This window comes from Anguilla anguilla, chromosome 4, assembly GCF_013347855.1.
Source record: "Anguilla anguilla isolate fAngAng1 chromosome 4, fAngAng1.pri, whole genome shotgun sequence".
Lineage (NCBI taxonomy): Eukaryota > Metazoa > Chordata > Actinopteri > Anguilliformes > Anguillidae > Anguilla > Anguilla anguilla.
The window spans coordinates 57,966,360-57,979,857 of record NC_049204.1 but is presented as its reverse complement, the minus strand read 5'-3'; the positions used below and the strand labels follow the sequence as shown (position 1 = coordinate 57,979,857).

The following is a 13,498-nucleotide window of genomic DNA, read 5'->3' as shown; positions in this document are numbered from 1 at the left end:
AGGGTGACCAAAGCCAGGAGGGGAGAGCTAGCCCCTCACATACTGTCAGTCCTCGCTGGAGAGACCAGCTAGGACCGCATGGCACTGTGGACTGCCCTTTCCTTGTCCCTCATACTGGTGAGTACAAAATACAAAATGCCCGCACATCCATAAATCTGTGACAGAGCACCAGATTTATTTGTCCGTGTAATTGTGACTGAACAGGTGCCGATTTCTCTTTGGGTATCCAGTACACTTTTCAGTGTGATTTTTTTATGCTTTTCATTTAGGATTTTATCACTTTGACCTGAGTATGACATGGCTGATGAGCATTTGCTTTAGGCTGTTTCAGGTTAGAAACAAACGTGGTTTTATATTTGAGATCCCAGAGAAAGCCCTGTGCTTTCTTGTAATGTCAAAAACACTTGGCGGTAGCAGGCATGGTCAATGCCTTTTCCACTGCGTTGGAGTGCATCTACAAGTGCATCTTTGAAGTAGTCTGAGATTTGTTATTGTAAGTTGTGGTCATTGTTAACATACTGTTTTTAGAGCGATTTTAAAACAGAATCAGTAGAATCAATTTAATTTCAGATTCTCATTTAGAATGAATGTAGAATGTTAGTAGAAAATGAGAATTTGGGGAAATTTCTTTACCATACAGAGAGTTGTATGAATTTTATATAAAAAATAAATGTTTTAAGAAGCTATTGTGTACATTTTGAATATGCCCTTTACAATAGTCAGACTATTTTTTCTTATAGGCTGTGGATTGCTGGCATGATCTGGACAATACAGAATATGACTGTTGGCCAATTTTACAGCCAAATGATTATAATATGATCGATTGTGGGGGTAAGCCTGAACATTTCGCTGTGGACAAATATTAATAAATAGTTTCCTGTTACATTTTTTCTTGTGCAAAGTGTCCACTGAAAAAATATACTCAGTGTTCTTGATTGAATCAGCCAAACATTAAATGCAATAAGACCCACAGATGCCGGATAACATTAAGGCAATGATGATGCATAATATTACAACAGCCCTTTTCCTTCAACCATAGACAATAGGTGTACTTCATATCAAATATCAGAAGCTTTTATCAGGAAAACCAGGTGGCAAAAACTGTTTTCTTTAAATTGAATTTATAATGGTAAGTTGTAGATGTGGAGGGGTAGTGATTTCACTAGACTTTTTAAAAGAACAATTCTGTGAGTATTGCAGGTCTTACCAAATGCAATAAGCAAATAATCAGCTAATCATGTAACATAATGGATTATGATGATCACATGTAACCTTGTCTCAGAGGAGAAAGCTTGTTGTGTGTTATTATTCAAAGGATTGGAGATGGGTTGGATCCAGCGTCCTCCTGAAAAAGTCAGCAATGGAGAAGAGTTTAACGTCACTTATTCAGTCACTGCTACGGATTCCTTCTATGAGTATGCAGTCGAAAACAAGATTTTCAAGTTCAGGTGAGCTTAAATGGGACATTTGAAAGGATATTCACAAGTAGGAAAGGTGTTACTCCAAACAGTTGCATGGAGATGTACTGTAATTGGTCACAATTCAGTACTATAAACAAATAAAAATAATGTAAAATTCCATACTTACTCGACAAAGTTAGTATGATTAAGTGTGGATAGTTCATATATGCAAAAATAAACCCCAGGGGGCATTTACTGTTAATTAAGCTGATCATATATTCGAAGCATCTCTTTGTCTAACATATTTTGTGTGTAGAGTTTGGTTGAAACTTTAGACAGTAGACCACCAACAGGAGAAATGATTTTCCTCCTCTTACAGCAATTCTTCAGAGGCCAAGAGGTTCTGTAATGAGCAGGAGTGTCCTGCAAACTGGAACAGTGCCAATGAGCACAACTGCTGTGTGTACCACGCCAACATCCACTCCTGCCCTCTTGCTCTGATGGTCAGTATGTTGCATTACTCTGTATCCTGACTTGGTCAATTGCCGCTGACCTTGAGTGTGACAGACAGTGGGAGAGCAAATGAGAGAGTACCGTCATTCTCGTTCCTCTCAGCCTAAGCCTTTACATCAGCAGCTGGGAGTTAATTATAGGTGCACAGAGGCCATTGGCTGTGTAATCATCTGGCTACAGCGGTAAACAATTTGATTACTATGAGCAGGGCAGGAGGCCTCAAGTATACCTCATCAGTGGTGGAAATCTGGGTCACAATTAACATTCGTTAAGACCCACTCTTGCTGTAGGGTTCTGTTTTTCTGTGTGCTGTGACTGCAAGGTGACCTTAACTCTTGAGCAATTCTACAATCAGGATTTGTGTTATTGTGAGGAGCCACACGGTTTGGTCAGTCTGATTCCAATCAATGTTCCTCCGCAGAAACAAGGGGGAATCTGTGGCCCTTGGATCCCTGATGATGGAAAAATTGTGACGCATACTGTTTCCAAGGCAGGCAAGATGAGCCAGCAGTTCTGGACATCAAAGGTGCTTCCCAGTGAAACTGAACAAATACACAAGACTAGTTTTAGGTGCACATGCTAAAAAAGATTTTGTTTTATCTGTCATTATCTGTAATGTTTCGAATGTCTCGTCCTGTTAAGGTGGTCTTGGTCCATGTAGGAGTAACCTCTGTGATTGCTCATATCAAAGTGGGGCAGATGCATGCAGCACTGGAGTCCAAGGTCCTGGTCGTAAGTGCTCAAGGTCAGCATCGTTATGCCAGTAATGCACCCCTGTGTGGTGCATACTGCATACAGTGCAATGCTTTATATGAATCTCAAGGCGTGAATATGCTTTCATGGACTTCATAAATTTTTATTTATATTGTACTTTTCTGGAGGACACTTTACAGAGCAAAGCATAAAAACAATAAGACTTAACAGAAAGCATACAAGAATACAAGATTTACAATTAGGAGAGAAAACCAATGAATGCATAGGAAATCTAACAGGGTGCTGTGCATCTTGTCCTGTATCAGTGTGCGGGGATGAAATTTGTGAGCCGGAGGAAAGCTGTCTCACCTGCCCAGCAGACTGTGGGGTCTGTCCGATGGCAGTTGGCATTAAAGTTGCCATTGGACTACCCGTGGCCCTGTTCTGCAGTGGATTCATCTTAACCATGGTGGTGAGACAGTGCGCATATGTCCAAATTAATAATGAATCTGCGCGGAAACAGGCACCAGGGCTCTTAGCCTAAGCCATGCATATTTAACACGCCTCATTTCAGCATCGTTGCAATCAATAAAATGGTAGTGATGCACTCAGTTGTGACAGTAATAAACATTTAATTTAATTAAATGACAGACAAGGGTATTATCATATGAGTTATTATGAATATGGGTTTATTATCATATGATTTTCCAAGTTTGCTCTACCAGGTCAAGATAGATGGGGCTCAGCTAGCTCTTGCAACTAGCCCTAGCGTTAATTAAGTAATAAAAACAATTGAAAACTGGGTTTGAAGCATTGTATAAATATTTTAAAGCCGGGTTGGGAAATGTGAAAATTTTACTATTCGGGGAAACGTGTTGCACAACTTTTTCAAGGATGTGTTCTTAATAGCATAATTCTCTCATTGTAGTGGTTTCAATACCAGAAACAGAAGATGTTTTGGGATGAGAGCTGGATCATAAACTACAAAAACATCATGTTTGGTAAGAGATAGCTGATTAGATTCACTTATGATTCACCTATGCTGAGGTTTTAATTGTGTTCAATTCTCTGGCCCTTCAGGTAAAGTGTGCTATATGGGCTTCTGTAGCACAACCAGCCTTCAGCTTGTGAAGAGCCTCTCCAGTTTGAGCAGAACCACCGATGTCACTGTGTGTACTGTGGCCAACACCACCTTCAAACATGGCTTCATCCAGCCGGGCATTTAGTAAGTCAGACTCATTAAGGATGTGAAATTCATATTTACAGTGTAGGTGTTTGCCTTCTCTGAATGAATTAGAAAATAAATTCAAGACATGTTCATTGACAATGCGCATGTTGTGACATTAACATCAACCACTAATGACCAAATCATTCTCATTTGAAGTACTTCATTCATTTAATATAACAAACATAAAATAGCAAAATAAGGACTTGTTATTATATCTCAAAGTTTGCTTCAAAAGCTCAAGTTTATTCAAGATAAGTTAACTATTCAGCAGACACCTACAGGTTACCAGCTGTCACGTCAATGATCTCTGTCCTCTGTTTGGCACTGTACACTGTATGGTTTGTAGTGCAGCGTGTAGTCACAGTCACACTTGCTGTCACAGACATGTTCATTGTAGAAGCACACACGCTCTGCAGCTGCGCTCTCTGTGGGTGCAGGTAGCACAGGAGAACACTGTGCATCTGGCGCACAGTTGGCTTTGCGTCATCCCAAGGGATATATGGGAGGGATTAAGTCAGTGGAGATAACAGTGCTCATTGCTGGAGTGAATCCTGTTGGCTGTCCAGGCACCCATAGCTTGCTGTCTGCTCGTGTGTATATGATTGGGTCTCCTCCATCTCCCTTCTGTACGTATGAATCTTGTGGCTGTGGTGTGAAAAGAAGCCGCTAGCTGGCTCCGTATGTTTTGGAGAAGAACCACAAGTTGTCTTCTTCTCTCCCAAGCTGGCAACAGGGGCGTATATAAGCACATTTGTACATATTTGTGAATTGGACATTCCAAATTGTGGTGGAATGGAGATGCAATTTTTAAAAAATTCAAGTAGTGTTCATTGCACTTTGTGTTTGCTGACAGTGATGGAAGACCTGTAGCAGTTAAACATGTAAGGAAGAAACACTTCACACTGACCAAAACTATCAGGAAGGAGGTCAAAGAAGTGCGGTAAGTGTAATGCACCAAACCTCATATGCTCGCGTGCATGTTCATCAACCTCAAACACTGACACAATCACACTTCATGTGGTGATGCACTCGTATCTCAGACACTCATTAGAAAAGCTGAATTGAGCTGAATTGTAATTGTTAATGTTTTAAGATCGTGTGGATTTTCACTGTGGCTTTTCATTTCAATCAACAGGGAGCTTGATCACCCTAACCTGTGTAAATTCATCGGTGGATCCATTGACGTTCCCTACATCACCATCATAACAGAGTATTGTCCCAAGGGCAGCCTGGCTGATGTTCTTTTGAACAAAGATGTTCCAATAAACTGGGGGTTTCGGTAGGCTGATTCATCACCTTTTTGCAGCAGTTTTTGACTTGGTCCTCTTTTGTTGTTATTTTTTGGTAATGTTTCGTTACGTTTTTATATATTTTCACCCCAGGTTGTCCTTTGCTACTGACATTGCCCGTGGGATGGCATACCTCCACCAGCACAAGATGTTTCATGGAAGACTTCACTCTAGAAATTGTATCATTGATGATCGCTGGGTCTGCAAGATTTCAGGTAACAGTTAAAACTCTTTCATTCAATACCAGTCTTTTGTCAATATTATAGCATTGTCTTAGACACGATAGCCACATCTTTAATTTGTCCTGTTATGAGGGAGTTTGCATGCATTGAATAGATTCTGCAAGTCTGACAAAAAATCAATTAGACAGTTCTGGTTTAATTTTAAAAATCTCTTGAGGGACATTTTGTAAAAGGCTTTTACACAATAGACATGATAGGTATCAGATGAAAAGCTTATTTTCCTGCTTGTTACAATTATACTGATAGACCTTGCACAGTGCAATATCCAGTATTGCTTGTTTTATGGGAAACAGCTCTTTTGAAATAAAACAAGTTGCAATATCTGAACAACTAAATACTTTTCTTATCCATTTAGACTATGGACTTTGCGCTTACAGAAAGGAAGACTTTGAGGCTGTCAGTAATGGTTTCCCCTGTGAAAATATCTACCGAATATACTATGCCCCTGAGGTTCTCCTGGGCACTTGCTCCAATACCACTCCAGGTGCTGATATATACAGGTAATGCTGCAGCAGACAACAGGACAGTGTATGCTGTTGAGTACTGGACTTGGGGCCTAAGTTGACAAAACATTGTTCTTATAAGCCCAAACATTTTATGTCAAAATTTGCCAGGAAAACATACACAATATGGAATATGTACCGTCCCAAGAACAGCATGAAACTGATGCAGTGTCTAACGTGTATAGCTTTCTCTGACTTTCTGTTTTAAACCTTTTCAGTTACTCTGTTATCTTGGTGGAGATTGCTACTCGTTGTGACCTTATTTCCGTAAGTGTGCGAGCTGATGCCTCAGATAATTGCTTAACTGTCCTGGATAAATGTTTCCAATTAAGTCTGTCATTGAATCCTCTTTATCAGGGGCAGATGGAGACAGCAAAGTTAGATGTAATGTGGCGGCCTTCCCTCCCCGAACTGAAAACAGGGAAATCAGACAGTGACTGCCCAAATCAGGCAGATTACTGCGAGGTCTGTATCCAAGTAGTTTACAATACAATAAGTTTGATGTCATACCTTTGCCTAATTTATTTTTTTTTTCAACATTTAGCTTAACAATAATATTACACGACTAACAAGCTAAAGCACAGGATAATAAGCAATATGTTAAACATGGAAAATTGTTAAATTCAATTTAACCATAAACTCCCCAAGGGAGGATTTTCTAAACTACAGTTGAACATTTTGTGTAGCTGATCAAGAAATGCTGGTGCCACAATGTCGCAATGAGGCCTACCTTTGAACAAGTGAAGAAGATGCTGGATAAAATGAACCCTCATAAAGTCAGCCCTGTGGACATGATGATGAACCTGGTACGTTACATTATAAATGCATCATTGTACTTTTAAAGTGTTTTTCTTTATGTAGTTTTTTTTGTTTTGTTTTTGTTTTGTATTAAAATGTCCTTATCATTTAGCATATAATTCCAATAGGATATCCACTTATAGATTAGCAGAATCATTTATCATTTCTAATATTTTGAAATGCCCTTTAGTTTACATTCAGGCATTTAGCAGATGCTCTTATCCAAACAAATTACGTAAGTGCAATTAAAAAGTGTATATTGCACAACCAAAAGTGTAAATCAATATTTTAGTGGTATGGTCTGTGGCAACAGGACTTTCACTGAGTCACATTTTGAAACTAATTATGAGCTTTTTTTATGTTTCAACTCCAGATGGAAAAGTATAGCAAACATTTAGAGGCCATTGTGGCTGAGAGAACTCAAGATCTACTCCAAGAAAAACAGAAAACAGACCGCTTGCTTTACAGTAAGTGGCTAAGAGCTTGTCTGTTGATAGTTTGTTGCCCTTGGGATCATCTATTTGTCATCACTGTATTTGTTCTTGTATCCAGACTGTGTACTATCCTTATACCAGCAATTCCTTAAAGGGTACAAGGAATTTTGCACAATACGATTACTAAAATAAAATGGCTCCTTCTCTTAAATAGATCTATTCGGCCATGTGAAAATAAGACCAGGTCAGATCTCGGAATGAAGTGTTACACCATTTAGAAAATTAGAGCTTTTTTTGTGTTACGGCTAATCCCATTCGAGTATATTCTCGATCACTATTTCTGATATACTGCACAGTATGCTGTGTTAAAGAAGTGCACTGTGTTTTCACTCCGACGTTATCGATGTACCCAGGTATGTTACCGAAGCCTGTGGCCGACGACCTTCGTCAGGGGAGGACAGCAGAGGCTCAGAGCTACTCTAACGCGACAGTCTATTTCAGGCAGGTGTCTCAAGATGTTATGGAATTACCGCATTCATTATTTCCTATGATGCGTACTTTCCCAAAGAGCCAGAATCAATCAGAATGCATGTACTATTGTACTATTACAATTGATATTGTAGTTTTTGTCATACTGTTGCAGTTTTTTTTTAAGTATATTTTATTTCAGGGCAGCATGTGATGTGTTGAATCGTGACTTTACACTTGTTATCTTTCCTTGGTTATCTACATTTTTTTATCTACAAAAAAAAAAAAAAAAAATCCAACAACCTACTACCAGTTGTTTGTAAATCCTTCTTAATTTAGCATATTAATCTAATCAAATTTGAACTCTGTGCATGACATGCTGCTTTTGTTCTCCCTGATGTTAGTGACATTGTGGGCTTCACACAGCTCTCAGGATCAAGCACCCCTCACCAGGTGGTGGATTTTCTTAATAAGCTCTACACCACGTTTGATGACATTATTGACAATTATGATGTATACAAGGTGGAGACCATAGGAGATGCTTGTGAGTGTGCTTCACATTCTGAATACTTATTTTGTTATTCAGCTTTACGGAATTCCATCTAAGTTGTCTTTGGCTTAAAGCCTCATAGTCTTAAGAGAGAATCTATAACTACACACTTCCAGTTATCAGTATTGGTCCTGGCATAACAATAGATTGGTTTTTAACATATTTAAAAACATGATAATGCAGATGACCTAAAATTTAATCCAGCACATAACCTGAGTTGTTAATTTGCCTATTTTTAGATATGGTTGTCTCTGGCGTTCCAAATGAAAATGGCATTAACCATGCAGGTGAAATAGCCAGTATGGCTTTGGACCTGATTAATGTTTGCCACAGCTTTAAAATCCCGCACAAGCCCACCACGCAATTGAAGATCCGAGCTGGTATCCACACAGGTATGCTTGCCAAAGCCTTATAATTGTAAAAAAAAAATGAAAGACTTGTGCAATCAGTTCTTACCTTACTTTTTGAATTGTAATGCTGTATACACCAAGGAACACAAGATTATAAAATGTATTTTATGGTAGCTAAGGTACCTTTCTTTTTCATTATATGTTTACTGTAATATGCAGACGCAATACATTTCACACTTCTAATTTCCATGTGCCCCTTGAGGATCTTGGTGGAACTTGCTCCACTCCCTAACCCTGTCAGACAGCTCCAAACCAACCATGATGCTTTAGCTTGGGCCTTCAAAACAAACACTACACCTTTATATCATCTCATCTGAAATTCCATAACTATAACAACATTAAAATATAATTTATATCAGTTAAAATCAGATCAAGCATTTCTCATTGGTAGGTGACTGCTAATTATTGTACACTAATTTTGCATGTCACTTTCATTTATTGTAATACTTTACAACTTCTAGATGTACAATATATAGCCTATCTACATCAAACAATTCAAAGAACTGATAATGTAAAATTATGTCAAATGGGAGGACTATATAAAACGGGTTGTAATTCCTACATGGATAATCCAATATGAATGTAAACGTCTGACCGTTTTTACAGACAAAAAGCTGACAGTCTGCACTTTAACCTTGCCTTCAATGTTTTATTTTAAATCCAATGCTGGAGTACTGAGCCAAAACAAAAATTGTGTCACTATTCCAATGCATGTACATTTAACTGTAAATCTCCCTGTCTCCTTACTCACTTTAACAAGGTATGCACTATGCTTATGTAACAAACTGTTTTACAAAACCTCACCCTGCCTGCAATCATGATGAAAGCATTACTTTAGCATTCAGTCTTTTCCTTTAGCCATGTGGTATGTATTTACTTGCCTAGAACTTATTTGGTGTAGATGTAACATTACATTTTTTCAAAAGGCATTTCTGCACCCACTTTTATGAATGTGTGTCCCCACAGGCCCTGTGGTTGCTGGCGTTGTTGGGACCAAAATGCCACGGTATTGTTTATTTGGCGATACAGTGAATACAGCATCCAGAATGGAATCAACAAGTGAAGGTACAGAATTGAGGACACAGAATCTTTGTATTCACATGCTGTTATTCTTTTTTTTTTTCTTTTTTTTGGTGCACATTGCAGTCTGCTGAGATATGCTCTGTGTATCTCATTGGGGGAGGGGCATTACAGAGGAGCTCAGAGAGGCTCCACTCGAGCTCATTGTTCAGCACAGAAAATGAGAACCCAATTCAGTGCAACGTGTTCCCCAGGGGGGAAGTGTAATTAGTCTTCTGGTGCCAGAGTGATTTGCATGGGCCTCAGGAGATTCACACTGCAGGCCTGCCATGTTGTTTGTAGTTCTGACACAGTTGTCTCACTGCAGGAGGAAGGGCAGAAACATTCTGGCTTTTTATTTCAGCATCTCATGGTGTTTACAGATAGGAATGGCATCAGATGTAATGTTGGATAATATACTCAACAAGTGTATATTACCTTTTCTGAAAATTAATTTGAAGGCATTATAAATTATATTACTCATGTGCTTGTGGCAGTATCTCCCATTGAGCTCAACTGCGTTTCCTCTCTGAAGCATTAAAGATCCAGTGCAGTGGTACCACTGCAGACATGCTACACACTTTGGGAGGATACCGTCTGACATGTCGCGGGTCACTGAATGTAAAGGTAAAATAACCTGTCCTGTTTCATGTGCACTAGCACCAATGCCACAACATTGTGTGTGTGCTTGCCCTTTGGTATGAGAGCAAAGATCACAGCTGTGAAAAGTACAATTGATTGCAGGATGTTTTACAGCCCAGAGCCATACTGGTAGCAAGCATATTTGTGGTAAAATGTACCTTTTCTTGTACCTTTTTGTCCTTTTACAAAATAATTTTGTCCATACATATAAACAATAAATCTGAATAAATACGCCTGATCATGAAAGAAAATGAATGCAAAAAATGCTCATTTAGTAGTTAGAATATAACACAAGACATCAAGACTTATTGATTCCAAGACTTTTGCTTTTGAAGTTAACCTATTGAACAAACTACTAAACAACAGAATCCTAGCAATGTAGTCACTATGTTATTAAAATCAGGTTTGGGTGCTGGTCTGCATCCTTCTGTTGATAAAAATGATACTGTTTTACTAACCTTTAATGTATACGGACAAGTTCAGAAAATTTGTATATTAATGCTATTACTATTATGTGATATTGAGTCCCCTGTAATGTGTAATGTAGTGAAAGAACTCAGATGTGTGCAAGAAAACCAGGCCCAAGGGGGTGGGTGGGTGGGTGGGGGGGGGGGCATGGCGTGTCGTACCCAGCTGGGTTGCATGTGTCAGTGAAGGAAGGGCCTCAGCTGCTTTGTGCTGAGTACTTACAGGAACCTAATTGCTCCCATTCCCTGTTCTCAGGGCAACACATGCTGCGTAGGCCCATCTCTTGACAAACCCTCAAGAATTGCATTTCATTACCGGTGGCCTGTGCAGCAGAAGCAGTTTGGCATTTAGTCTTTTGTTCATATGGCATAAATGTTTCTTTGACAGGGAAAAGGTGAAATGACGACTTGGTGGCTGGAAGCCAAGAGGGGACCCTGTGATCTACTGGGCAAAAGAAATGACTCTCATGGAGGTCCTGTACCTGTCAGTAACTAGCCTCTGAGTGTGCTACTGCTGTCATCAACAGATATGATGGAGTCGGATTTGAATAGGAAACTTAATTGACAAAGAGCTGAATTTACATTTCTGTCTGAGCAGGGTACTGAGGAGATCATACTATATTCAATTTACATTCTTGGTAAATGTGAGATGTAATTTACTCTAGTTAAAAAAGGCAATGCCATTCTCATGATAACAACTGTAGTGACTAAGCATACATTTTGGTATTTTTGCAAAGTTATATTCCAAAGATTATTTGAAATGCAGTATATGGTGTCCTTAAGAGTCTAACATTCATTTTAAATGTAATATATGAAATAAGGAAGCAGTTCTACTGGTATTTGACAGTGTATTAATTAATGCATTTCCACATGTAGACTTTTGTTCACCTGTTAGTACAAAAAAATCATGCTATTGTTTTAGCTGTTCCTTAGTCATGTGTGCACATCTGCTGAAAATAATGGCCTGTATTTTGACTTGAAAGTACTTGGTGAAATGTGTGTGATCAGGTGGTGATTTTTTTCATCCATATTGCCACCTGAAATACTTGTCTTCATAATTGGAGAAAGTGAGTGCACTGATAAAGACTAATTTACCATGTCTACACACACTGTTCTATGATATCTGAGAATATATACAGTGATTGATAGCTGGGATTGAGGCAACAAAGTATGCTTCACAGTTATATTCAAACAGACTTGACCATTATTATACATGTGGGTGCCAGTGGATTGAACTTTGAACTTTTATTGTCATTTTTAGTTTATGCAGTCTCTTTCTATGCGATCATGTGTACAGTAAAATACATTGTTCCATGGTTCTAAACATTTCCCAATGAAGAATTAAACTAAATCTGTGTTACACCATTTAACTGCCAGGTACATCAATTTCTTAATAAAAATACTGTCTGACAAGCACATGTTTGCATGCAGGCCTTAGATGATATGATTTTTTTAATAGCTTAAAAGGCACAGCCAATTTACACATTTTAGATTTGTAATCAAACAATTCACATGTGGTAAAAGTAGACATTCTCAGCTTTTATTTAATTGTATTTTTATGTACGTTGGTTTCACCATGTAGAAATTACAGCACATTTTATATATACCCCTGACCCCCCATTTTAGGGCACCATAATGTTTGTGACATATTAATGTTATGTAAATTAGTCATGTAATCATGTTTAGTAGCCATGTTTAGTACTTTGTTACATAGCCTTTGCATGCAATGACTGCTTGAAGTATGCAACCCATGGACACCATCAGTTGCTGAGTATCTTCTCTGGTGATGCTCTCCCAGGCCATCTTTAGCTCTTGCTGGTTTCAGGGTCTAGTTGCCTTATGTTTTCTCTTCAGCATATGAAACACGTGTTCAATTGGTCTCCGATCTGGTGACTTGGACAGTCAAGTCCAGTTTTTGGTTTTGAAAATCCTTTATTAGTATATTTGAGATCATTGTCTTGTTGTAGGATAAAGCCCCCTCCAATGAGTTTGCTGACATTTACTTGAACATGAGCAGGTAATATGCTTCTATACACTTCAGAATTCATTCTACTGCTGCTATCAGCAGTTACATCATCAATGAAGACTAGTGAGCCAGTACCTGTGACAGCCATACATGCCCAAACCATAACACCCCCACTACCATTTTTCACAGATGAGGGGGTTGCTTTGGATCTTGGGCAGTTCCTTTTGGCCTGCACACTTCATTGTCACTGTATTGTAGACACAACTGAGCTGCAATAACATTAAACTCATTATCTTGGGCAAAGAACAGTCAAACAAGGGCATGTTTTATGGGAAATTGATATTTACCATAAAATTGTACATAGTTTTCTTTTGTTTTTCATGGCATATTATGATGGCAGGAATAGGCCTATTCACCCTACATCTGCAAATTCAAGTCATAAACTGTACATAGGTTTAATTACAATTAAAAAGATTAAAGTGTCTGGGGTTATAGGTTTTGGTTAAAGCCAGAGTCGGGTTTAGAATACAAAGGCTGGGAGTAGGACAGTTTGATTTCTGTAATCCTGTGATCTTTGCAAACAATTTTACTCACTCTTTCTATTTTTAAAATCCACTGAGAAATTATTACAGCTGAAACTAGGGCATAATGCATTCAGTCCAACAAATCCCTCTGTAAAATTGGTCAGTGTTTGGCTTCCTTTGTGGAAGAAAATTGTTGAAAAGCAGACACTTAGCTTGCTCTTCATGTGAAGACCAAGGCATATGTGTGTGTGTGTGTGTGTGTGTGTCTCAGTATAACTCTTTTTGACTCATTTATACGACAAAGGCTGTCAG

General features: G+C 38.6%; 1 protein-coding gene across 1 annotated transcript; it reads left to right on the top strand.

Moving 5' to 3' along the window:
• Positions 1–12,061, top strand: LOC118225167 (atrial natriuretic peptide receptor 2-like). The gene is made up of 23 exons (XM_035413244.1): positions 1–117; positions 741–831; positions 1,316–1,448; positions 1,780–1,903; positions 2,335–2,439; positions 2,556–2,658; positions 2,933–3,078; positions 3,535–3,607; positions 3,687–3,831; positions 4,688–4,774; positions 4,970–5,113; positions 5,217–5,338; positions 5,721–5,865; positions 6,087–6,135; positions 6,226–6,333; positions 6,555–6,674; positions 7,040–7,133; positions 7,514–7,601; positions 7,973–8,112; positions 8,358–8,510; positions 9,495–9,593; positions 10,123–10,214; positions 11,085–12,061. The coding sequence occupies exons 1-23, from the start codon at positions 79–81 to the stop codon at positions 11,190–11,192; spliced, it is 2,508 nt and encodes an 835-aa protein (XP_035269135.1). The 5' UTR covers positions 1–78; the 3' UTR covers positions 11,193–12,061.
• Positions 12,062–13,498: the final 1,437 nt, after the last annotated feature.